Below are 25596 nucleotides of genomic sequence, written 5' to 3'. Positions count from 1 at the left end.
TTCTTCAGGAAGAATCATTCTCATTTTATAGATGAGGAAACTTGGTCTTAGGGAGATTAAAGAACTTGCTCAAGGTTACACTGTCAATTTGTAGGTAAGCTCAGATGTGAATCCATCTAATCTCAAAGCACCCTGCTTTTCTGCCCACATAATTTAGAAATTAGGACCAAAGCCTCGGCCAGGTGCAGTGGCTCATGGTTGTAATCCTAGCACTCTGGGAGGCTGAGGCGGGAGGATCGCTCGAGGTCAGGAGTTGGAAACCAACCTGAGCAAGAGAGAGACCCCGACTCTACTAAAAATAGAAAAAATTAGCCAGTCAACTAAAAGTAGAAACAAAAAATTAGCCAGGCATGGTGGCTCGCGCCTGTAGTCCCAGCTACTCGGGAGGCTGAGGCAGGAGGGTCGCTAGAGCCCAGGAGTGCTATGAGCTAGGCTGACACCACAGCACTCACTCTAGCCTGGGCAACAAAGTGAGACCCTGTCTCAAAAAAAAAGCAAGGACCAAAGCCTCATGATGAGACTTTAATTAATTGAATTCCAAATAAAGGATTTTTTCCAAACATAATATATAATAAATACAATGATATTTTGATGGTCCTTTAAGCCAGACAGATAAACAAGATATAACTTCCCCCAAAATATACATTTTATTATATAATTCATATAATAATCATAAGAGGTTTCATACTTAATGCTATAGACTGAATATTTATGCCACCTTAAAATTCATATGTTAAATTCAAGCCCCCCAATGTGATGGTATTAGGAGGTAGGGCCTTTAGGAGGTGATTGGAGGGCAGAGACCTCATGAGTGGGAATAATGTCCTTAGCAAAGAGGCCCCTGAGAACTCCCTTGCCCTTTCGGCCATGTGAGGACACAGCAAAATGACAGCCATTCAGGAACAAGGAAGCAGGTAGAATCAATCAAGATAGACCATCGAATCTATTAGCACCTTGATCTTAGACTTCCCAGCCTCCAGAACTGTGAGAAATAAATGTACATTGCTTGTAAGCTGCCCAGTTTATGGCATTTTTGTTCTGGTATTTCAAATGGACTAAGAAAATTGGTACCAAGAAGTGGGGTGCTGCTGTGACAAATACCTGAAACTGTGGCAGCAGCTTTGGAACAGGATAACAGGTGGGGGCTGGAAGAGCTTCGAGATGCATGCTGGGAAACGCTTACATTGCTGTGAGTGAACGTTCAAAAGCAATTCTAGGGGGGCTCAGAAAGAAATGAGAAAAGCTGTAGAAAAAGCCTCAATCTTCCTAGAGAGCACCTAAGCCATCCGGAACAGAACGTCAGTGGAAACATGGACAGTGAAGACAATTCTGCTGTGGTCTCAGACAGAAATGAGGGACATGTTATTGGATGCTGGAGGAAAAGCCATCCTTGTTATAAAGTAGCAAAGAATTCGGCTGAATCGTGTTCATGTCCTAGTGTTTTCAGGAAGATAGAACTTGTGAGTGATCAAACTGGATATTTGGCTGTGGAAATTTCTTAGCAAAGTGTTGCAGGAGCAGCCTGGTTTCTTCTGACTGCTTATACTGCAGTAAAATGTGGGAGGAGAGAAATGATTTAAAGACAGAATTGTTAATCAAAGAGGAGGTAGAACTTAAAGATTTGGAAAATTCTAAGCCTATCTTTATTGAAAGGATGAAAAAGCTTGTTAGAGAGAGAACAGTAGGATGTTCTAATAGCCAAGTGACCATTTAATAAGGAGAGATTAGTCACCATCTCAACAGAAGCCAGGAGCCATTGTCCGTCCCCAACCACGATGGTAATTCAGAAATCATCAGTGCTGCCCCACCCACTGGGCCCAGATTGGAAGGGCCCTGGGGGCAAAACAGTTTCAAAGGAGAGGCCACTGGCACTTTTGGGACCTCAGGGCATGCCACCCAGCACCACTTCACATTGTGGGCCCCAGTTTCTGCACTCCACTGCCTCACTCCTCAGCTGCCCTGGGCTCAAGTCCTCTGGTCCAGTGCACCCAACAAAGCTAAGGAGGTGTAGTTGCCTCCACCTGGATTTCAAAGGATACCTGGGAAAGCCAGTACCTCATCCTGGGAGAGCCACGGGCACAGGACCCCAGTCTGTTGGGGAGGGGCCCAGACAGAGAACCACCATAGGGGCTGGTTCACCAGAGACAGCCCCCACTAGGGCAATGCCCAGTGGGGTCACATAGGAAGGGCCACCCAAAACCATAGAAGCAGGGCCTTGGGGGCCCAGCCCCTACCCAGAAAAGCTGTGGGGGCAGGACCACCACCCCAGTGGGTCCAGAAGACAGGATCTCTGCCCCAGTGGGTTTGGAAGGCAGAGTATCAAGTCAAGGAAGATTATTCTCAAGGCTTAAGGTTTAATGCTGTTGGGTTTGGGACTTACTTGGGACCTGTTACCCCTTTTTTCTTTCCCATTTCTCCCCTTTGGATGGGAATGTCTATGCTACACCAGTCCCACCATTGTATTTTGAAAACATACAACTTGATTCCAGAGGCTCATAGGAACTTGCCTCAGAATGAATCAGACCTTGAGCCTCATCTGTATCTGACTTAGATGATATTTCAATGAGCCGCTGGACTTTGAACTTTTGAGTTGATGCTGGAGTGAGGCAAGACTTTTGGGGCTATTGGGATGGGATGAATGTATTTTGAATATGAGAAAGACATGAATTTTTTGAGGGCCAGGGGTGGAATGTTATAGACTGAATGTTTGTGTGCCCTCAAAATTCATATGTTCAATCCTAATCCCCAATGTGATGATATTTGGAGGTAGAGCCTTTAGGAAGTAATTAGGTCATGAGGGCAGAGCACTTATGAATGGAATCACTGCCTTTATATAAAAGGCCCCAGAGAACTTCCTTGCCCTCCCACTACATAAGGACACAGCACAAAGATGCCATCCATGCACCAGGAACCAGATCTGCTGGCACCTTGATCTTGGACTTCCTGGCCTTCAGAACTGTGAGAAATAAAAGTTTGCTGTTTATAAGCCACCCAGTTTATGGTATTTTTGTTAAGGCATCCCAAACAGACCAAGACAAAAGATGACACTCCAGACTAAGAAGCATTAAGATTTTTAAAAGAAAAAAAAAATTTTTTTCTTTATTCTGTGTCAAAAGCTCAATTATTTATTATGCAATTAAGTAGAAGATTAAAAACGGTGCCACCAAATTTGTTCACTTTCCAAATTTGAACATGAAAATAAAAACTGAGTTCATATCTTAACACGTGACTAACAGCCCTTTTAGGTCAGTTTGCCAAAGTTCATCTGCAATTATCCTGATGAATGGGAATCAAACAGAGTGAATCACACGAAAACCTGTCCAAAATCACAAGTAATCAAAGAACTACAAGTCAAAACTATGAAACATTAATTTTCATCTGTCCAACTCTGTACACATTTTATGATAGTACTCAACGGCAGGTCACAATAAGATAAGTACTTTCATAGACTAGTGGAAATATTGAAAATTTCTCAAGCCCTTTAACTCATTAATCCCTCTTTTGTTAATTTATTCCAAGGAAATCAGAATTAGTGAAAGGTTTATGCTTAAGGATATTTATGTAGGCCGGGCGCGGTGGCTCACGCCTGTAATCCTAGCACTCTGGGAGGCCGAGGCGGGTGGATCGCTCAAGGTCAGGAGTTCGAGACCAGCCTGAGCAAGAGCGAGACCCCGTCTCTACTAAAAATAGAAAGAAATTATCTGGCCAACTAAAATATATATAGAAAAAATTAGCCGGGCATGGTGGCGCATGCCTGTAGTCCCAGCTACTCGGGAGTCTGAGGCAGTAGGATTGCTTAAGCCCAGGAGTTTGAGGTTGCTGTGAGCTAGGCTGACGCCACGGCACTCACTCTAGCCTGGGCAACAGAGGGAGACTCTGTCTCAAAAAAAAAAAAAAAAAAAGGATATTTATGTGGCCACAGAGTAGTAAATTTACCAAAATATTAATAATGGTTATCTTTAGTTCTTAGAATTGTAGGTGATTTTTATATTTCTAATTTAACTATTTCTGTATACTTATATCAACCAATTTCCAATCAGTGTTCTAAAATCGTGTCCTCAGATATTCTAAAAATATCACTAACCAGCAAGATCACTGCTAATAGCCAAAAGCAAGGGAAATTTATTTCAACTCAAAAGCCTGTTTTCTAACACATCTCCAATTGTCTATTCTACCAAGAAAAGTTCTTACATTAGAACATCTAGCCTGCTTGTTTGATGTCTTGTTTAATTATTGGTTTTAGAATTAGTGAAGCCACTCAAGTTTCCACTTACCTGGGTTGGATGTGTACTGCATTGCAATCATTAGCATGGATGATGCAGAGAGATTAACATGGGCAGGTACACCTTCTCTCCTTGAGGAACCCACTGAAACCAAAAGGTTTTTGATTAGACACAATTTAATCTTTATAAATACTTGATACTTGGCATAGAGCATGAATGCTAAGAAGGAACTTTTTTAAAAAGTTCCAATCGAGTCAATGGAAGTTTTATACAAATAAAACCATAAAATTTGTCCTAGCATACGATTAGCATTGTTGTCATTATCTACAGTAAAATTTAGTGAGAATCTACAAGACGAAGGAACAATGCCAGAATGTGATGTCATGGCTTTCTCAGAGTTGTACTTAAACATGATTTCTACTCCTAAGATGTTTATATCTAGACAGAAAAGAAAGAAAAAACAGAATCCTCTACGTACCCAGATATAAAGACATGCTGCAGGGTATTCCAATAACAAAGTAAAAATAGAAGGTTTTTAAACCCAACTTGAATATATTAACTTTTAGAGACGCAGATGAAATAATAGTCTACTTATAATATATATCTTATTAGTTTAGTAACAACACAAATTTTAAATTATGTATATTATTAAAATACATTAATTTAAAAGTTATTTCAACTCTCACGTCATTAAACAGTTTTATGCGAACCTTCACATGTGTGTAACTTCATCACCAGTGTCCTCACTACCATGAGAACCACTTTCTTAGTTTTCCAGAGCTTACCATCTTCGTATCCATCTGAGTTGTTTGAACAAAAGCACTTTTTGAATCTGTGAATAGCGCTGCCGCTGAACATTTCACTCTATGCCAACAAATATTCAAGCACAAAACAAGTCGGTTCCTTCAAAATCCATCTTACAGCTGTATAATCACGGTCTGCACTTACAAACTGAGTTTAAGACATCTTTAAGTGGCTTGTGTATGACATCAAACATTATATTAAATTTGTCTCTTTTTTTTAAATAGAGTGTATCAGGTAACTCCTTTAAGTATTCAAAACTAGCGGTGATGGAAGTCATTTGGGGTAATATGCCGTCTCCCAAGAGGACTTTCTTATTTCCAAGACAATGACTGAGAGAGGATCCACAGTAAGAGAAACTTTATTAGGACTCACTCAAATATCAAGTAAATTCCTCTTTTCTCAGGGACAATTGCAGAAGTACTCTTGTACTTCGGCTTGTGTGACACACTGTCAAGCATGAACAGAAGAGTGTGCAGAGAGTATAACACCCTCGAAAATCAGCTCTCAATTCCTACCATAATGGAGAGGACCACCGACATGCGCAATAAGAAAAAAGCAGATAACCTCAAAATCTGCTTTATTTTGTTTTATGTTAAAGTACAGTATCTCACCTACATCCAAAAGGGATAAGACAACTTAAAATAAAACACACGTATAATAGAGTCATTAAAAGATTTGTCATATAATAGAGGAGACAAAGAAAATTTAACACGATTTTTTTTTTAACATAAAGAACTTTGAGCACCATAGAGGACAGTGACCTTTATAACAACTTTACAGAAACAAACAAACAAACAAAATGCATCTATAATTAAGCTCTATTTACCCAACGTGGCTTGTATTAATCACTTGCAGCTGGGCTGCTGCTCCACCAAGCAGGTGACATTCAGGTGGATGGATTAGTTTGGCTATGCAATATAAACAAGTATTGGGAATTAGACAAAGATGTGGAGATCAGTTCTCTGCTCTTAGATGGTTAAGTTAATTCATAAAATATGATTACTCAAGGAAAAAGAACTTTGTGCCAAATGCTAGAGAACAGGATGCAGTTGCTCTCACACTTCAGCCAGGGAGCTTGTCCAAAGCCAGCTTCTTGAGGGCCCATATCTGGAGATGCTATTTCGGTCAGTTTTGGAAGCAGGAAACTATGGGTTTAATTAATAAACACACTACATGATTCTGATGCAAGGTGGTATTGGATCTCCTTTTGAAGAGTACTATTAGAGGGATGAGAGGTAAGAAATGAAATGCCCAGTAAGGTGTCCAGGGGTGGGAGGAATAGTTGCATGCCCTTGTGCCTTTTGTTTAGAAAAGAAAAAATAAAGTCTTGTCTCAGATATATTCCAGAAAAAAAATTATATATATATAACATACACACACACACACACACACACATATACATTCTTTTTGGGACAAGTCCTTTCACCTTTGTTTAAATTCATCTCAAAATTTTTTTCTTTCTTCCTAGGGAATCAAATTTTTTAGTAGTAAGCATTTCTCAGCAATGAAAACTACTATTAAGGGAGGCTGAGAGCCACTGTACCTGGAGGCCTTTAAAAATGGGAGAGATGCCCAAATGTCTCAGATGATTTAGGTGAAGTCTATTTGGAGAATGGCCCGAATGGCTCAGCCACCTTTGGCTGTCCCTGTGACCCCTACAAATCCATGCTCTCCTTCAAGTATGACCAGCCATAAAGCCAAAATCATCCCCCTAGCTCAAGCCCTGGGAAATTGGCTCCAATACTTATATAAACAGACGGTGCTTTGTAATTTCCTAGCCTTCTAACAGACTGAATAAAATCACCACAATTCTCATTTAATAAACATGCACAGGCACACATCATTTATTGAATCTTGTTAAAAAGGCATGATGTCAACAGATGTACAGCTTGTCCCCATGAGGGTGTAAAAAGCCAAAACTACACACACTACAAGGGAGAAGATAATTAATCAAAATAAGAAAACTTTACGTTTAATATTGTGCTCAGGAAATACAATTAAAAGTCTTCGGGCCTATTCCCTATTCTCCCAGCACCACCAGAACAATCATTACCATCATCGCTTCCCTCCATGAATAATAACAATACTTTAATATGTTCCTGCATTTTATAGTTCCTAATGTATTATCATGCACAGCTCTTATATTATTCTCACCCCCAAAAAAGGAAGCATATGGGAAAAAAAGCCATTTTATAAAAGAGAGATCATTTGCACGAAAGCACCAATCTGATTATTAGGACTACAGTCCAAGTCACTCGACCTCATAAGTAATGAATGCTCTGGTCACTCATCCAGAGTGTTTGTTTTTCAGTACCTCCCATGTACCAGGCCCTGGGGGCTACAGTGGTAAAGACAGATGAGTCTCTGTCCTTAGGGACTTTAGATGTTAGAGCTGTGTTATCCAGTATGGTGGTCACAGTCACTATTTAAATTTAAATTCATTAAAATCAGATAAAGTTAAAAATTCAGTTCCTCAGTCTCACTAGATGCATTTCAGGTGCTCAGGAGCCACACAGGGCTAGTGGCTCCTATATTGGGCAGCACAGAATCTTAAATGTTTTTCGAGAACATTTGCATCATGGTAGGAAGTTCTGTGGACAGTGCTGCTCTACAGGAAAGGGCAAACAGATACCTGTGGCGAAACAGAAAGCAGAGCAAGGGGACAGACAGAAAGTGATGGGAGGTCTCATTTTAGCCCGAGAGTAAGGAAGGGCATCTCGAAAGATGTGGCTGGTGCATGAGGTGAGACCTAAAGAAAGTAAGGAAGCAAATCATGGGATCACTGAGGAGAAGGACATCTGAGACAGAGGATAAAGCAAAGAGTGAGGGGCAAAATCTTAGTACCTTTATGAAAATGTAGAATGCTGAGGCTGAGGCTCCTAGAGCAGAGTGAACACAAGGAGATGGTGATAAAAGCAGGAAGGTAGGCAGGGGCCAGATCACAGAGGACCCTGTGGGCCAACCAAGTAAGGATGCTCAATTTGATTTGTAAGAGTGATGGGGAGCTAGGTGGCTTTGCTGAAGAAAGTGGCACGATCTGATTAACATGTTCAAAGGATAGCTCTGGTTTTCTTTATTGTCTTTATTTTATTTATTTATTTTAATTTTTTTATTTTTTTCAGAAGCAAGGTCTCGCTCTGTCACCCAGGCTGGAGTGCAGTGATCATAGCTCACTGCAACCTTGAACTCCTGGGCTCAAGTGATCCTCCCACCTCAGCCTTCCAAGTAACTGGAACTACAGGCATATGCCACCACACCTGGCTAACTTTTTAAATTTTTTTTTAGAGATGGGGGTCTCCTTATGTTGATCAGGCTGATCTTCAATTCCTGGGCTCACAAGATCCTCCTGCCTCAGCCTCCCAAGTAGCTAGGACCACAGGCATGCACCACTGCACCTGGCCAGACAGTAGGAGGCCTAAGAGGGGAAAGAGGGAGACCAGTGCAGAAGCTGCTGGACTGGTCTGGATCAGTGGTCCCCAACCTCTTTGGCACCAGGAACTGGTTTCATGGAAGACAATTTTTCCACAGGATGGGGGGGGAGGGGGGTTGGGGCAGAGCTCAGGTGGCCTAGTTCCTAACAGGCCATGGACTGGTACAGGCCACAGCCCAGGGGTTGGGGACCACAGGTATAGATGACAGCTGGTTGGTAAGAAGTGGTCTGAATTGGTATATAATGAAATAAACTCCACTGGCCTTATATTTTTCTAAAGGGTGTAGGTAAAGGAAGTCATCTGGGAAGCAGAAACATGCTCTGGTGCCAGTTTTACCATATGACAGAACCATTTCCTGTGATTTGCCAGACTGCATTGCCTGGCTTAACAAGTGGTCTCTCCTCTACTCAGGCCTTCTGTCTATGTGAGCAGAGGGAATTGTGTTCCATGAAACCAGGTTTGAGCATAAGATATCTGTGCCTTCAAGAGGGCATATGAGTTAAACATAAAAGGAAGACTAAGACAACATGACCTCAAAGTCTATGCAGCACTAAGTATTTGCAGATTGGTAGATGAGTGAAAAATCAGAGACAGAATGCCCATCAACAATACAGAAGTCTTCTGTCAAGTCTCTATGAGTTTAAAACGTGCTATAGTAATTATTGCTATTCTACAACAAATGCTAGAAGAAGAAAATCTTGAGCCCCAGCACATGGCCTCTTACCTCAAGCAACATATAAGATGACCAAATTTCAAGACAACGTGTGAACTTCGACAGAACATTGGAATTAGTTGCAACGTGATTTGACAATGTCTATATTTGACTGTGCACTTGGTCTGTTATACACTTGCAAACAGTATTCAAAGGGTATTTCCATATGTTACCTTATGGTGTTCACAACAAATATGGGATGTAGACAGGGGAAGTTAGGATTATTCACCATTTTACAGCTAAGGAAACTAAAGATGGAAGAGGTTAAGAGACTTGCCAACAGTCGAGGAACTACATCTCGGCTCTTCTGGACTCCTGTATAAATCTCTTAAAGTATAGCAAGACCTACCTTATAAAAACAATCACTAGCTAATAAAATAGATTGAACATATTAAAGATTATTTAAGCATGACTAATATTTTTCATTTTTTTACTGTCTTTTTTTCTATGTATTAGTCTTTGGAAGATTATAGAAACATAACACACATACTCTATAGTAGTAGCAACAGAACAAAAAAATGATCCAGGGCCAATGATCTGGAACCGGATACACAGTGAAGTTATACAATTGCTTTTAAATCAATGCAAAGATTTGAGTGAACCTTTATTTTTCCTGAGGAGAAGTGACTTTTTGAGAAAATCTAAGTTGGAAAAGAAAGCAGATGCGACTGTGCAGTCCAGGATACGAGGATACCCTAGAAACATCTTGAACTGATATAATTGTTCAGCTTTGTTATTATCTTTAAGTAATACACCAATTAACGTCTATTTAGAATCAGCTTTTTCTCTTCTCTGCCAAAGCATCATCTGCAAAACATCTACTTTCAATTCGTTCCATAAATCACAGATTCTCTATTGGAAAAAGAGGGGTTTCTATGGTGACATGCAAATGACTTTTTCAATTCTTAGTAACTCCCTTAATGTATTTTTTATAAACAAGCATAAAGCATACTGCACACATTTGGAATAAAGAGAAATATATTTTATTTATGGAAGGAGTTAAAAAGAAAAGCTGTGTCAAAGGAAAATTTTATAATAAATAAATTAAAGTTTGCTCTGCAGAACCTCAAAAGAGTTATTTAAAAGTAAAAGCCCAGTGCTTGGTTTATTGACAAAGACGGCAAGGAGGACGTATCCGATACACACGCGGGCCTCTTACTCTGCAGGAACTGCAACACCTCATTAGGCCCAGAACTTCATCTTCAAGATCCTAAATAATCGAATCATTTAACACCAGAAAACCATCCATGTTTTACGTTTGACCTCATGAATACCACATCAAAGAGATAAAAGCCTTTTTGTCTTAAAGACTTTATCAGGCGCTCAGAAAATGCACCATCCATCATCCTAACAATTCGGTCCTGAAATAAAAATATTCTGGGAGAAGTTAAATGCTCCTGTCTTGTTTTGGTCAGAATTTCTAGACACTGAAACAACTACCAAAAAAAGAAACAACGTGGATAAAATAAACAGACACACATTGTCACATCGATCCCTTTTAATCTGATTTCTCTGGAACCAGATCCCTTCTATCTGTGGATGTGTCTTTGTATCTATCTACCTTGTGCAATAACAACTGCCAAGGGAACGCCTGAATGGCAATAGAATTTGCTGTAAAGGTTGGCACTACAATTTATTTTCAGAGATTTGAAGATGACAAAGATTGGCTACTATTGAACCACTCGAATGGGGATAAGAAAAGAAAGTCAAAACTAAGAAACTAAAACTAGGGCAACAAAATAAACACATGAACCAGAGCAATCATTGGATTAGAGGAAGATAATATGCCTCTTATATAAAATAAGATTGATGTTATTTAAACTAGAATTTACTAGGCCAGAAATAATCTTGGAGAGTGAATATTTTTTTCAAACCCCTCCTTTATGGTTGAAAAAAATGGTGTCTCAGGGACATGAAGCGACTTGTTGATACCTTTAAATGAACATCAAGTTATTTCATTATTCTCCTCAGTTGCCAAGGTTTGTACCTTTACATAAGTAAGGATTCTAACGTGATTACCAGTTGTGTTTTGGGGTCTGTGTTTCTAATTAAGTAGAAATTAATAATCAAGTGTAAAGAAACAAATTGCCAGATGTCACAATACTTATCGATCTTAAATAAACTTCAGAGGCCTGATATTTTCAATGCCTCTCCCAAAATCATTAACTTATTCCTAAGAAGTAGGAATTTAGTGAATTAGATTAATTATTAGAAACATACAGCCTCACCTGCCATTCTTCAAAAAAACAAAAATTTCTATGCCTAAGTTTAACAGTTAACATTAGTTACTTTTAAAAATATTACTATGTAATTCTAAGACTACATCCATAAATAAGTACTTGTCAGTAAGGTTACACAGAACAATTAAAAGAGAATGATCAAATATTCCATAACTTGAATGGTATGATCAGTCTGCTAATTTTTTCAAATTGCTATATAATTTAGGCAGAAGTCAGACTCTTTGCTGGAAAGACAAGAAAATTTAAAAAATTACAATCCCAAAGCTAAAATTAAACTTGAGCATAAAATAAGCAAATGTAGTTCAGAGCAACAACTTTAATAAAATAAGTACATAAAATTAAAATGGTGAACAATGATCTCTAGGAGTTGAATGCAACCAATAAAGGTATTTTTCTGGAATAAGAGTTGAGGGAAAGAGAGAAAGAAACTAACACATCACATACTAGGCATTGCGCTAGCACTTTACCAGTGTTCCAGGTTAATCATCTTAATTATCACAGCAACCCCGTGAAGTAGCTATTATTACTTGTCATTCTCACTGAACAGGTAAGAAACAGAAAATTAAATAACTTGCCTACAATCACATAGCTAGCTGGTGGCTGAGCTGTGATACGAATCTAGATCCGTTTGACTCCTAAACCCACAATCTTTTCAGATTATCCACTGGAACATAGATTGATTCACATCCACTGGAACATAGATTGATCCGCAATCCCTTTCTTTAAAAAATACTTTAGAAGGATTTGGTCATAAAACCACTACTTTTCTTTTTCTCTTTGCTCTCATGTTGAGAAAGCCTACAGAATTAAGTCTATAAAAGTAAAATGAATTCAAATCAGTTCTATGTTTATAACTGTCCCTTGACATGAGTTGCAGGCTTTAGGTTTTTTCAAAGTGTTTTCATAAATTTTGACTCATTTTATCATCACAACACCCCTGCAAGGGAATGCTGATGGGACTGTCATTCTGCAGATGAGGTTTCAACTATGTGAGTTGCCCAGCATCTCACAGCAAATTAGGGACAGAGCTGGGACGAGACTCTACACATTGTGACTGTGTCTTGCTCTTTCTGTCACACTTTACTGCCTTCAGATGCAAAAGATAAGAATTTCTACATCTGAGACAACACTAACTCCGACTTTTTTCTAAAGTGGCAAAAGATACTGTAATTTATACATAGGAAATGTAGACCACCTTGATATGTCCTTTCTTCCTATTTTGTAAGATCAAACTATGTGAATAAAACAATTCTAAGGTATAATGGTCTTTCATTTCTTTGATTTTCACCATAATATTCATGCTGAAATGACAACTTTAAATCATAGCACACATATACAGTAAATGAATCCATTATAATCTTGAAACTCCAAAAGAGCAAAAGCAATTTCCATTCACATAATACACAAAAATAGTCTAGTATTAGGTGAGAATGAACTTACATATAGCCATTGGTAGAAAAGATGTGCTAAGATATTCAATAATATCCTTGTGCAGAAATGGAGGAAAGGTAGCTAATGTTGATATCATCGTGTAGGGCAAAGTACTCAGAATATCATCATTGAGAAAGGGTAGCAAACATGTAGTTGTATAAAATATCGACTGTCCAAGATCTACAAAACAAAATTGAGTAATCAGTCACTGAATATTTTGCAATCAACAAAATATGCTAATTTTATATTTTAAGTTTTAATGAACTGGTTTAAATTATAAGCAACTATTGCTTCCTTCCTATTAAGTGTTCTGAAACATACTACTTAGAATAGTGTGCTATGTATACAGGAGCTGGTCAATAAATATTTATATTAAGAAATATAAATATCTATTACACGAGCTTTTCATCCATGTCTTATCAATTTTCAGTAATACTTGGTATTCGTATTACTCCTTGATCTCATAAATTTAAAGCACCTCCCATGTGAAAATGAATTCTGAAATCCTTCCAGCATTTTTACCTGTATTACATTTTACACAAGACAACTGAGGCACAAAGAAGTTAGATTATTTGCCCAATGGAAGTTTTAGAAAAGTGAAGGGCAGGACTAGAAATAAAACAGGCTATTTCTGCTCTATGAACCAAATTGCGACGGTCCTGCATCTGAGTCCTGGGCAATGAGATCATTTGCAACCTCTAGCAATGCAGCAATTCGGCAAGTGCCTAAGAAAGGAAGCCATAAGCCGGTATTCCATGACCCGGGCATTTCGTCATTAGCTGTCATGGAAGTGCTACCTAATGATAATCTTTCTGTCAACATTTTTAAATGGGGATAATAACAATACCTACCTCACTTCATTAGGAGGACTGTTAGGAGATTTAAATGAGATAAATGCAAAGTGCTTAGCATAGCACATAATATGTGCTCCACAAATATTAGCCGCTATTATTAATATTAATAGTTACTATTACCTGCACAAGGAGTAAAAATAGAGGACATTCAAAAAACCATAACTCTTTAGCTTTAGAATGCATATAGACCGAAGCTCATTACATTGAAGGTACATTGTGATTTTCATGGACCTCCCAAAATATAGGCCATCGGCTAAGACTCAACTTCGACCATCTTCATATTCATTACTATAGAAAAGGATTAGACTCTTGTTTGCCGTGCCGCAGAGTTACCTTCTTAGCGTTATTTTGATTCCTAATGCTATTTCTGATTATCATTAGAATTAACATGCCAACTTAACATGCACATCAACTGACAACAGAGAAGGTCTGGCCACATTGCACACTGGGGAGCCAGAGTCAGTCAACCTTGGGCTCAAATCGATGAAATGGAAAATCCACAGGTGTTTTACTAAGAATTAAGTGAGGCTGTTTTCACTGAGATTTTTAGCTTAATTACAGAACATTAGCACTGAAAGGGGCCTGAGTATTTTTCTTACAAGGAAACTGAGGTCCAAAGATGCGTAGTGATTGCTCAAGATCACCTGAGAGTTAGTGGTTGAGCTGAGACAAAAAGGCTGCCTAAGGCTCTCCCCGTGCAACACCCGGCCCAGTGGGAGGACACAGCCTGTAGCCATAGTACAGTGGTTCTCAAATTCAGTGTGTCCACAGAGAGCTTGCTAAAATTCCAGATCCTCAGGACCCACCCTTTCAGTGATTCTTATTCAAATCCCAGGATGGGACCCACAATTCCATCTTCCAAACTCCCTAAGTGATTCAGAGGTTCTTCAGACCACTCTCAGAGAAACAATACTGCATGTTTCTCTAAACCATTCACTAAAATGGTCTAGTGAGTTTTTCCTTATCTTCTAAGCTCTATTATGCAGAACAAAAACACAAGAGCTAAATATAATAACAATGAAGAATAAAGTCACAAAACAGCTGTAGGTATAACAGCAAAAATACAAATCTTCTTCCCTGAAATTGTCACAATTTACACATTAATTCCAATTACACAGGTTGTAATTTACCAGATCAAATGTCTTTATCTTAATCAACGGCCTTTGAAGATAAAGGGCAGTTGCCCTAACACAGAGGACCAACCCAGGACCAGGCAGGTCTCCAGTGAGCTCAGAACTGTTAGTCACAAAGGAAAGGCACTGACAAGTTCACTGCCAAAGTAAGCTCTGCAGTCTTATGTTCAGAATGCTCTCGTTCAAGTTCTGAGCTGGCAGAGGATCACAGTAAAAGTGGCTAGGCTTAAGATGGCTACAGAATTATACAATAAGCAACTTTACAAATTTCTACACTTTTTATATTCACTATAATACAGAACTGTAAATATATTAAAAAAACAAATTCAATACTCATTATTTCACCAATTTTATCTAAGTAGATTTTTTTTAAAATTTTTAAATTAGGAACACATCTTACTAAATAAACCATTAAGCATTCTCTTAGGGGAGTTAAACATAACTAAAAGGCAAAATAACCCCAACCACCCACCCATTTTCTAAAATTCCAATTTTTCTGTACAGTGAAACTTTGGTTACCGTACTTCCAGGGAACAAATTATCGGTGCTTTAAAATTAAGACAACCAATGTGAATTTTCTGCAAAAATCCCTTTTCTTCTTGCATAGTTTTCCATTTGATTCTCCCAAATATATATTGATAGTTAAGCAGTAGGTATTACTGTAATCCTTTTTACCGACTGGAAGAATTTGGTAAGGAAGCAAGATAATGAAATTGACTTAGAACACACAGTAGAAAGAGGGAAGAGTTGAGAAAAGAAGCCTGCTCTTAGGCTTCTACTCTAAGCACCACTAATACTGTATCCTGCATACATAATGCATACACATGTACACCACTGATACTACAGACTGTACACGGCACATAGCACCACCATATACTGTGCCAACATTTTGTTACAACTACTGATGGTTAGTTACATTGGGAAGAGTTCTTGGAGATTCATACAACCTTCTGACTTTAAAGTCAGGAAAAATAAGTCCCAGAGCATTTCTGTGATTTGTCCCTCAAAATCACAGAATCAGTCGGTAAATTAGAACCTGCTTTTCAATCTCCACTTCTTACATGTTCTGGGTGCAAATTTTTAAATCTCAGCTCCCCAATCATAATTTCAACAATAGTCCCCATGATAAGCCAATCAGCGGAGAGAACAGAATTTCTTGTTATATTCTTCCTCCTTTCTGCAGTCCATTCTCCCCAGTACCGACCCACTTGGCTAGCATCCCGCTGGCAATACAACAGTGGAAAATGGTAGTATGGGAAACACCATAATCAAGTTTCAGTGTAAGAAAGGCTTTAACCACACAAAGCCCTTACAAGCAATTTATTACAATAACAGTCCCCAAGCCCCTTGCTCAGCATCATACATATTCACAAACATCCGTATGTATTCCCGAAGGTTTCAGGGAAGTGCTCACCGTGTTGGCCATGCTGTAGTAAAGGAACTAGATCCAGGAGAGTCACCAAAGTCACGTAGAGGCCTTGGTAGTCCAAAGAAGGGTAGTCTGACAACTGAGCATCACGACTTTGCGGGCCGCGTTCTGAGGGAGCATCTCGCAGGACGCTGTAAAGGAGGGAGCGAGTAACAGTAGGGTTGATGGAACTGACCTGCGGTCTTAGAGATGGGGTGAGTGGGAATGGCACAGGAAAAAGACACATGGTCATGGGCACTGTCAAATTGGAGGCATCTTGGTTTTCCTTCTTCCCTGTGCGGGACAAAATGCTGTTGGGGGGACAAAGAAAAAAAAGAGACAACAAAGACACAAAGAACAGCACATTACATTGAAATGACACTCTAAAACAAATAATAAAACACCAGATACATCCCACATAAGATGCAATTGCTACGCCAGCAGGATCTACCAATCTAGTACTGGTCACATAGCTTCGTGCTCAGAGATACCAATAACACAAGGTTTACTTTGTGGGAGTTTCATTGCATCTCATGTGTTATCTGGTTAGTAAGGAGCAAAAATATAAAAATGCATGTTTCAGTGCCAAACCCATGTTTTGCAGTTTAGCAATTTGGTGAAGGAGAGGTTTCCTGGAAGGAAAAACAATGGCTTTATCTAATGAGTAAGGGCTCTTGTTCCTAATTACAAGGAACTTTCAAAGGAAAAGATGGTTTTGGCGAGACTGGCTTCATCAGGTAAATAGAAACTTGCAAAATATAGGTATGGCACTTGCAGAAACATGTTTCAGCAAAGAATAAACATGTGTGTTTATTAAGATAGTCTTAAAAATCACATGTTTATTGCATCAAAATAATGTCTATATGTATATTATGATACTGTTTCATGACATTCTGTCAGTATCATTTGAGATAATGAAGTTTAAACAGGCATATGAATTTAGAAATAATACATATTTCTAAAATGTTAGCTAAACTACATTAGAAAAGCTATAAAATAATATATAGTAGATGGTCCATAGCATATGTTTGTGAACTAATGATAATGGTTATTTATGTGTGTTTTTTTAATTTTGCATGTTGGGGAGGAAACATTTTATTTTATGAATACAAACAGTGGTTTATTAAATAGTTACCTTCAAAATTCTAAAGACTAAGCAAGCAGTATCTGTCATATAGCTGCACATCATAACAGTAAGATCTCATATATTACTACTGCTACTTACGTTATTATTCAACAAAACTCACTAAAAACTAAAGGAAAGATAATTTAGAAAGTTAAAAAAGTTTAAAGGGAATAAAAATAAATTCTAAAAATAAATTGGTTTTCTTTTAGCCTTAATTTAAAAATAAAAACCTTTTAGTAAAAGCAATAAAGCAGAAAAGTTGTTAATTTAAAAATAGAATAAACTACTGCTTAGCCAAATGTTTAGGTTTTTTAAAATTAGGTTATACTATTTATCACTAAATACAATAACTATACATTATAATGATAATATCTGCTGCACTTACAAAGTGCTTTTATGTAGTACACTTATATGTTAGTCCAAATAGATAACAGTTTATAAATGTTTCATTACATAAAAATAACCTTGTTTTACACTTATTCTATGTGCATCAAACATTACTAAGTTCTTAGTTAATGATATTACACTTACAATTTTACAGTGAAGTGAAGAATTTGTTAGTGTCAAGCATGCTTGCTATGTCAGGTTTACATTTATTTTTATTTACTCTTAGTGCAAAATATGTTACAATGTAAGAAAAATGACTACATGCTTTTTATTTTCCATGTGCCTAATTTACCTCGATTTCCTTTGTCTTCTGTTACCCAATGTCCGGGGAAAAACAATTGATAATAATAAAAATAATTTCAGAATAGTTATGTAATATTTCTTAGCAATAAATAACTTAATATTTAGTGTATTCTTTTTTACTTTAAAGGGATTTAATTTACCTTTTTTGTGTGTGATGTATTTGACTTTGTAAGCTTATACTTTACAATGGGATAATATCAACATTCCAGTTACCCCTGCCTGTCTACATCTATTATAAATGTCATCAGATTTTCCATCAGACTTTATATTTTTCTCATATAACTCAATTACTCCTTAGAGTACCACCTTTAAATGTTATATCTTTGATAAACCCAGTCACCAAAAATCTACTTTAATCCTATAGTATTCTAATCACACTGAAAATTCCTTTAGAATCACAATGGATATTAGTCTGATATATTATTTCCCAAACTTCAGCCCTGAATTAGCCTACTACCAGCATTGTTTCAAAATTACAAGATGTAGATCTTATAGAAGTGATATAAGAAGAGCAATATTTTGCCTTAGAGAATAAAAATATCTGAATATCGTAAATTAATGCTATCCTTTAAGTGCAATATTCTCATCAAACTTCTTGGTGGGGGAAATATAACACATTATCTTTTCAAATATACATTAGTTTGATATAATTTAATAAACGCTATTCAAATCAACTTTGGAGACTCTACATTTGATATTTTTCCCTTCCTGTATACATGGGGTTCCCAAATGATAGCAACAACAGCTTCATACATGCAGAAAGGGAAGAATGTCAGCATCAAAACAGTAAAACTTCTCTCTCACTGCCTTTAGATTTAATAATTAGGTGAAGTTGAGGGGAAAAATGGCTGAAAATGAGTTATCCATGAAACCAGTTTTAAATTACCATTCATGTCTCAATGTAAGGAAATGTTTTTATTTGTGGAAAAACTTAAGAAGGGCTCATGAATAAATGTACAATGCATTGTGATTTTATGATGTTTTGTGAAGTTTATTCAGAAAAAAAAACAAATTTATTTCCCCAACCAAACTGTCTAACTTGGGAATGATAAAACCATTTTCCCCATCTGAAATTCTTTCCCAGAGCCCTGGAAACCCAACAAAAAAGAATACTAAGAATGCCCTGCTCAGAAGAGTTCGACCCAGCAGCCAGCTTTTCACCTTTCCTTTTACCCTCCTGAGATCATCTTTATGAAGCATTGCCTTCCATCGTCAAGATGAGGCAAGGGAGGAAGACCTCCGCAGGTGTGGGAAAGATGAGAAGTTGCCCCCTGAGGTATTTATAGCACAAAAAGTAATGTCAAATAAACTTTCTATAAAACGAGGAATTTTGAAATTTGAACTGAATCTATGCATTAAACAAAATTTACTCGATTATGCTATGCTCTAAAGCTACTCCATGGACTTCAAATTAATAATTTGGAGATATATGTATATACATATATTTCTTCCTAAGCAATGAGAAATTGCAATTCAATTAAGATTATTGGGCTGAGACTAGAATCCCTTTTAAAAACATATTAAACATTTTCTAAAGAGTTATCAGTAAGCAGCTTTCCCCAAATGTAATGTTTGTTTGTTTTCTAATTTTGCATGCTAACAGCCTGAATGGCACCAGAAGAGAAATCTGGGGGAAGGAATTCCAAAAGAATGTTGGACCTAGGAAGAAGACTGAACCCTCAAATGTTCTGCCAAGTTAAAGGCAAGATCCTTAAAGACCTTAGATGTTTAAAATGTAGCCAAAGAAGGCTACCAATATAAGATGAACAGCCTCCCGGTAGCAGTGAAGGGGGGATTAAACTAGATAATCTTGGTAGTTACTTCTAATGCTAAAACCAAACAAAAAGCTAAACTCTGAAGTTGTGTGAAAACCATGTGTTCATTGCCAAACTTAGGCACCTGCTACATTAAAATCAGTACAACTCAGCACTCATATGTAATTTTACCCAAGACCCTAGATTACTATGAGATTAAGTTAATGCTCTAGAAGGGTTCCTACATTGGATAAAATTTAGACTACAGTCAATTCAGTTCAATGAATATTTATTGATCCCTCTGTGGGCCTAATACTACTCTAGGCACAAGGACTAGCAAGCTGAACGACACCCACAACTCACCTTCCACTACTAGAGTTTAAGGAACCTCCGTGAACTCTAATGAGAGTCTAATTATGAGCTAAGTGGACATATATGGACTCTCCAACTGATTTTATTGTCAACTATAGTAACATAATCTCTCCCCTCCTGTGGATTAAATTAATTAAAGTTAAACATCTAGGCTAATTTCTGCCTTTCAAAATAGGTACAAGACCTGACTGAAATTAGTGAGAGTTGTACAGACATGAATACCAGAGGACTATTGCTCTAAAACTGCAATTCTGTCTCAGATGAAGCTGCTGGAATTTCAAGTTGCTAATTTTAATCAAAAAAAATCATTTTAACTTCATTGAAAATATCCAAATAGAAAGAAAAAGGGTTACTTTGTGAGAATTCATCTCTAATTCTTCTTGCTTCTTTCTAAGAACTGGAGTTCTGAAAGCAAAAAGTGCTTTGGAATATAAAAATTATATTAAATGTGAAGCATTTAATATAGTTATATATTGTTTAGTAACAATATTAAACAATATAATAATTTTTAGTAGAAAAATCTTGTTTGTAATAGATCTTACTGTCAATAATCTTGGACATCAAATACTTAGACTGTCTTATTTGTCTTGAATTTTCTAAAAACATAAATAAAATGAAGAAGTACAAAGACAATTATTATGGATGTATATATCAACAGTTCTATATTTCTGGCTTAAAAAAAGCTGGGCAGGTGAAAAGAAGAAAATGAATGGGGTTCAGCACAGCAGTTGAACCTGTAAATATTAAAGTCCAAGCTCTGATGTGTGAATTTCCTCAGTGTTTTCTTTCTCACTCATTTCTTGTATGTGTGTCTTGTTCACTATAATCTATCAACTCCACTCTGACCCACTGTCCGCAATTAATTGCTGGGTGGAAGACATCTGGGAATTGAAATGCTGTGCACATCACCTCAGCACAGCTCAATTTTGCTTCCAAAGAGATGACAAATCTTTGTGCTAAGAATTCCCTTTCTTCCTTTCATCTCAAAGGGAGCCAAAACTACTCATAATGGGCACTGGCATTCCCTAAGGCCAAACCAAACTTTTACTAAAAGAAGTATCCTTGGAATATGATAAATAGTAGTACTAAGAAAAAGCAGTGTAGCATAATTGTTGAGAGGATGTACTATGAACTAGGACAATTAGGGTCAAATCCTGGTTCCAACATTTATTAGATAAGTAACTTTGCGCAACTTATTTAACATCTTCTGTGACTTAGTTTCATTATCTGCAAAATGGGTACAACAATACACTGTCTCATAGAACTATTACGAAGGATTACATGAGATGACATTTAAAGTGCTTAGAACAGTGTTTGATATATATAATTACTATTATTGTAATACAATATTGCTATGATAATGATAGCTACCATTGCTATTACCATTAGTAGTAGTTGCTGATGTTGCCTCCCTTTGAAAATGAACTTGGCTCATTCATATAAAATCTTTTCCAACAGGCCACTTGAACAAAGTACCTTAACACTATTTTTACCATTAAAATGCTATCACCCATGATCATACCCTAATAATCCACTGCTCAAGAAAATGGAATCTTCACGTCTTGCAAACATGACTTCAATACCCTAAATTTCTTAACTTTTTGGCACAGTTACTAAGATCTAAGCAGCAAGCTCTGAAGTGCCAACCAGGATGTGACAGCTTCTTTGCAAACAGAATTCAGAACTTCCTACCGAAAAGTGACTCTGACTTTGAGAACTTTCAGAATTTGTGATAAAGGAAAGAATTTCCCATTGAGAACCCCAACCTCAATCACAAAAGGAGAATCCAAGAGAATAGAATCAGATGGCTTGGCTCATAAATTTATCTGATTGTTATTTTCAAAATTGGACTAGTGTACTGCAATTCGAAAAGAAGGGAAATATCCTATAACAGGGTCATAACCTTACGATGCAAGTATAACATCTATGAATCTGCTGAGCGGAATTCCTTCAATATAGAACAGAGACACTAAGGATTCTAAAGGAGAAAAGATTTTTCAAAAAATAAGGAGGACAAAGAGATAGGAGAACTGCAAAAGATTAGTAGCTGACTTGATCACATAAAGCTTCTTTCTACAAAGCATTCAGTCTGGCCATGGCAAAGCCTTAGACGGCTGGAAACTTGAACGCCACTAGTCATTCCGAATTTGCATTCTTCTCCTAAAACCTATCTTACAAAGCTTGTGCCCCTATATAGCTAACAGAAACAGTAGCAAGGCGATTTATGTGTATCCAAAATCAGATTTGAAGTGAGAAGATCGCGGTAATGCAAGAGGCCAAGCCTTAGAATTTAATGGAAAGCAAAATGTTCTTCTGACTTCTTCAATGTTATTTCTCCAAACAATGGAGCCTTTCCTTGAAAAGATCATCTTTGTTTGCTCAGTTTCCCAAATGAGATGTGTGAAGTAGATCTCCTGTCTTTACCTCATGGTGAAACTAGACAGTAGAAAAAGAATTCCAATGTTTTATTTCCTTGTCCTCCATAGAATTTCAACACCAGTTGCAAAGCATGTTGAACACTTGAAGTATTACACAGTTTAAAAATAACTGCTATTACCATGTATTACACTTAGGGAAATAGGAAATACTAATGATGAACCTAAAATGCCACATAATTCTGGTTTTCTTTTACATGAAAAATGTTCTCTATTCTTAATTTTAAGCAATATAGGCTCTCCTTTTAATCTCATGCTAGATTAGTGCCAAACATAGAACTTTTATCATTTTATAGATCTCTTGAAAAGGCGTTCAACTGAGGAAAGCAGGCAGAGGCCATGTGACTCATTTTTTTCAGTTAGGCCTGGGATCTGATCTGCTATATACACCCAGAGAACTTGAGTCCAGACTCTTCTGGCAGAGCACTAGAAAACATAAGGCCCTTAAAAACTTTCAATTCAATAAAGAAAATCCCAAAAAATTCAGCAGTACTACCTAATAATTCTCTCAAAGTAGAGGATATTTTAAAGCTTACCTTAACAAGGTCTGAGAAAAGTATTTCAAGGTGTTTGCAATATCTGTTCCTGATGGTACAGGATAAATGTTGTGAAGAACCCGGTTATGATATTCCTGCAAGTACCGGATCTTGGAAGCAACTAGATAAAAGCAAAAAAAAACAAAAACAAAAAAAAAGAGGAAAAATCATCTTGTAATATGTATTAGGCATACACTTATTTTTAAAAATGATTCTTAATCAGCATTTTAAGGAACATATGTAAATTTTTAATGGAATTCCGTGATAAAAACAATTACAAAAAACCTTTTAATTCCTAATTGTATTCGGCACACAGAATTATTATTAGTTATCTGGCTTAATAGCCTATTCACAAATTATCCATTGCTTTTTTTTAATCACTAAGAAAAGCAGTACTCCAAATCATTTTCTAATCACCCCAAGTTAGCTTATTATTAGCAAAATAATAATAGATATAAATCTCTGCTGCCGGAGAATTATATTTAATATTGCTTAACTAAAATTGAAGGCAAAAACTTAAAGATCTTCCAACACCACTCTAAAAATCCTAAAATATAGGGAGTCCATTGCACAATGGCATCAACTGAAACCAGATTTTTAATTCAACATGTGATCACGAAAGCACATTTAGTTAATGCTTGAACTGTGAGAATATATTAAGAGTAGATTAATATGGTGAGTATTAAGAATACAATGATTGTGTGGTGATAAAAACATCTTTTTTTAAATGTTACATTTTTCTTCCAAAAAATTTCATAAATTAGGAGACTTCTAATTGCTTTCTGAGCATGGCTGCCCAGATCTTGTCAAGATTCAGGAGGGACTAAAGAGGTTTATTTACCCTCCTGGACCTACCTGGAGTCACCAGCATTGTCCACATTCCTGACCTGACCTTTGACCTGGCTGTAGTGAAGGGCCCCGTTCTAGTCATTCCTCTTTGCAAATCCCAAGGAGCCATGATGATCAACGTCTCTCTGGTCTCCTCTTCCACAGAGTTCTCAATACTGTCCATTTGTCCTTTCAATCTTTAAGGCTCCCAAGGGAGCCTTTTAGGTGGTATGGCTCACTGTCAGCAGTTAACAGAAGACATATCAAGTCCTGGAGAAGCAAGGCCTTACTGTTCCCAATAGCCCAAGGACATAAGCTCCTGGATGCATTCTAACTGAAAGGCCGGTGCAAGCAACTTAAAGAAAATCGAAATGCTCTTCACAGGTGTGGGACATAGAATCACAGAACAATAAAATAGCAGAACTGGAAGGGTCTTAGAGACCTTTTCCCATAACCACTCCATTTTAAAGATGGGGAAAATGAGGCACACAGGTGGTCAATGTCAGAGCTAGACTAGCATTTAGATTTCCTGACTCCCAATCCAGTGCTCTTTCCACTATGACATTCTCTAGAATACAGTTCTGAAATGAAGCCAACGTGCAGATAGTGAATGTTCATTGCATGGCATCAAAGCAAGTTTCAGCAGTTATTAGGTTAATTATTGATTCTAAATCCTACCTATTCCATTTATCAGATTTGCCTTTTCTCTCTTCTACCACTTGAACTATTTCCATAATACGGTTAGCATTTTCCCAAAGAAATAATTCTAGATTGTAGATAATACCACCTTGAGTTCGTCTAGCATGTCAGCTCCCAAGAAATCAGCAGGTTTATAACCATTATCTCCATTAACTCCGTAAGCATTCAGTTATAAATAACTATTTTCCTCAGATAAGGTGTAAATAGATGATATTGAAAATGTTTCAACGACATAATCTATAAAAATCCATTTCCTTCTCGGTGTTTTTGATCTGCTGTTCATATTTCCTAAATCACTTTACAAGGAACCCCCACATTAACACACAGTTCCGAGTTCCAAACATCTGAACTCTAGGCCAGCATGTGGTTTCTGCTCACCCACCATCAGAGTAATGCTTTGTGACTGGGACTTTTCTCAAGTTTTAAAATTCAGCAGGTTGCTGTAGAGCTGCAGCAGGAGGCCAGCCAGGGAAGCTGCATCTGCATTTACAGCCGCTCCCCACCGCTCGCATCACCACCTGATCTCCACCTCCCGTCAGATCAGCGCTGGCATTAGATTCTCACAGGACCATGAACCCTACTGTAAACCGCACATGTGAGGGATTCAGGTTGCGCACTCCTTATGAGAATCTAACACCCCTCCCCCGGTCCATGGAAAAATTGTCTTCCACGAAACCAGTTCCTGGTGCCCAGAAAGGTTGGGGACTGCTGCTGTAGAGTATTTCAGGAATATCATTAATCACTCCACCACCTAAAAAGGGAGTTGATGATACTACAGGGTATGGACAATAAGTTCAAATGAGGAAACATAAGTCACAGATCCCGCAACTTGATGGCTTGCTCATAACTCAAGAGCTATAAAACTGTCACCACACAATAATTACAAGCATTCAAAAATGCTTGTGAAATGAATGGATGTT

The 25596-nt window shown here is 37.5% G+C and overlaps 1 protein-coding gene across 3 annotated transcripts in view; it reads right to left on the bottom strand.

Annotated features, from left to right (window-relative positions):
- UNC79 (unc-79 homolog, NALCN channel complex subunit) overlaps positions 1 to 25596 on the bottom strand; it is a 221942-nt gene that overhangs the window by 165558 nt on the left and 30788 nt on the right. For 2 of the 3 annotated variants that reach the window (XM_069465253.1, XM_069465254.1), the window contains exons 2-5: positions 23150 to 23270; positions 16243 to 16547; positions 12851 to 13021; positions 4275 to 4367 (exon numbers count right to left, since the gene is read on the bottom strand). In XM_069465253.1, the coding sequence (XP_069321354.1) occupies positions 4275 to 4367; positions 12851 to 13021; positions 16243 to 16547; positions 23150 to 23270 (690 nt within the window). Of the gene's footprint in view, positions 1 to 4274; positions 4368 to 12850; positions 13022 to 16242; positions 16548 to 23149; positions 23271 to 25596 lie in introns of those variants that run through there. The other variant, XM_069465255.1, reaches the window with a different exon arrangement.

Source organism: Eulemur rufifrons, chromosome 2 (genome assembly GCF_041146395.1).
Source record: "Eulemur rufifrons isolate Redbay chromosome 2, OSU_ERuf_1, whole genome shotgun sequence".
Classification (NCBI taxonomy): domain Eukaryota; kingdom Metazoa; phylum Chordata; class Mammalia; order Primates; family Lemuridae; genus Eulemur; species Eulemur rufifrons.
Note: the sequence above shows the minus strand (reverse complement) of the source record. Positions and strands in the feature narration are given on the sequence as shown.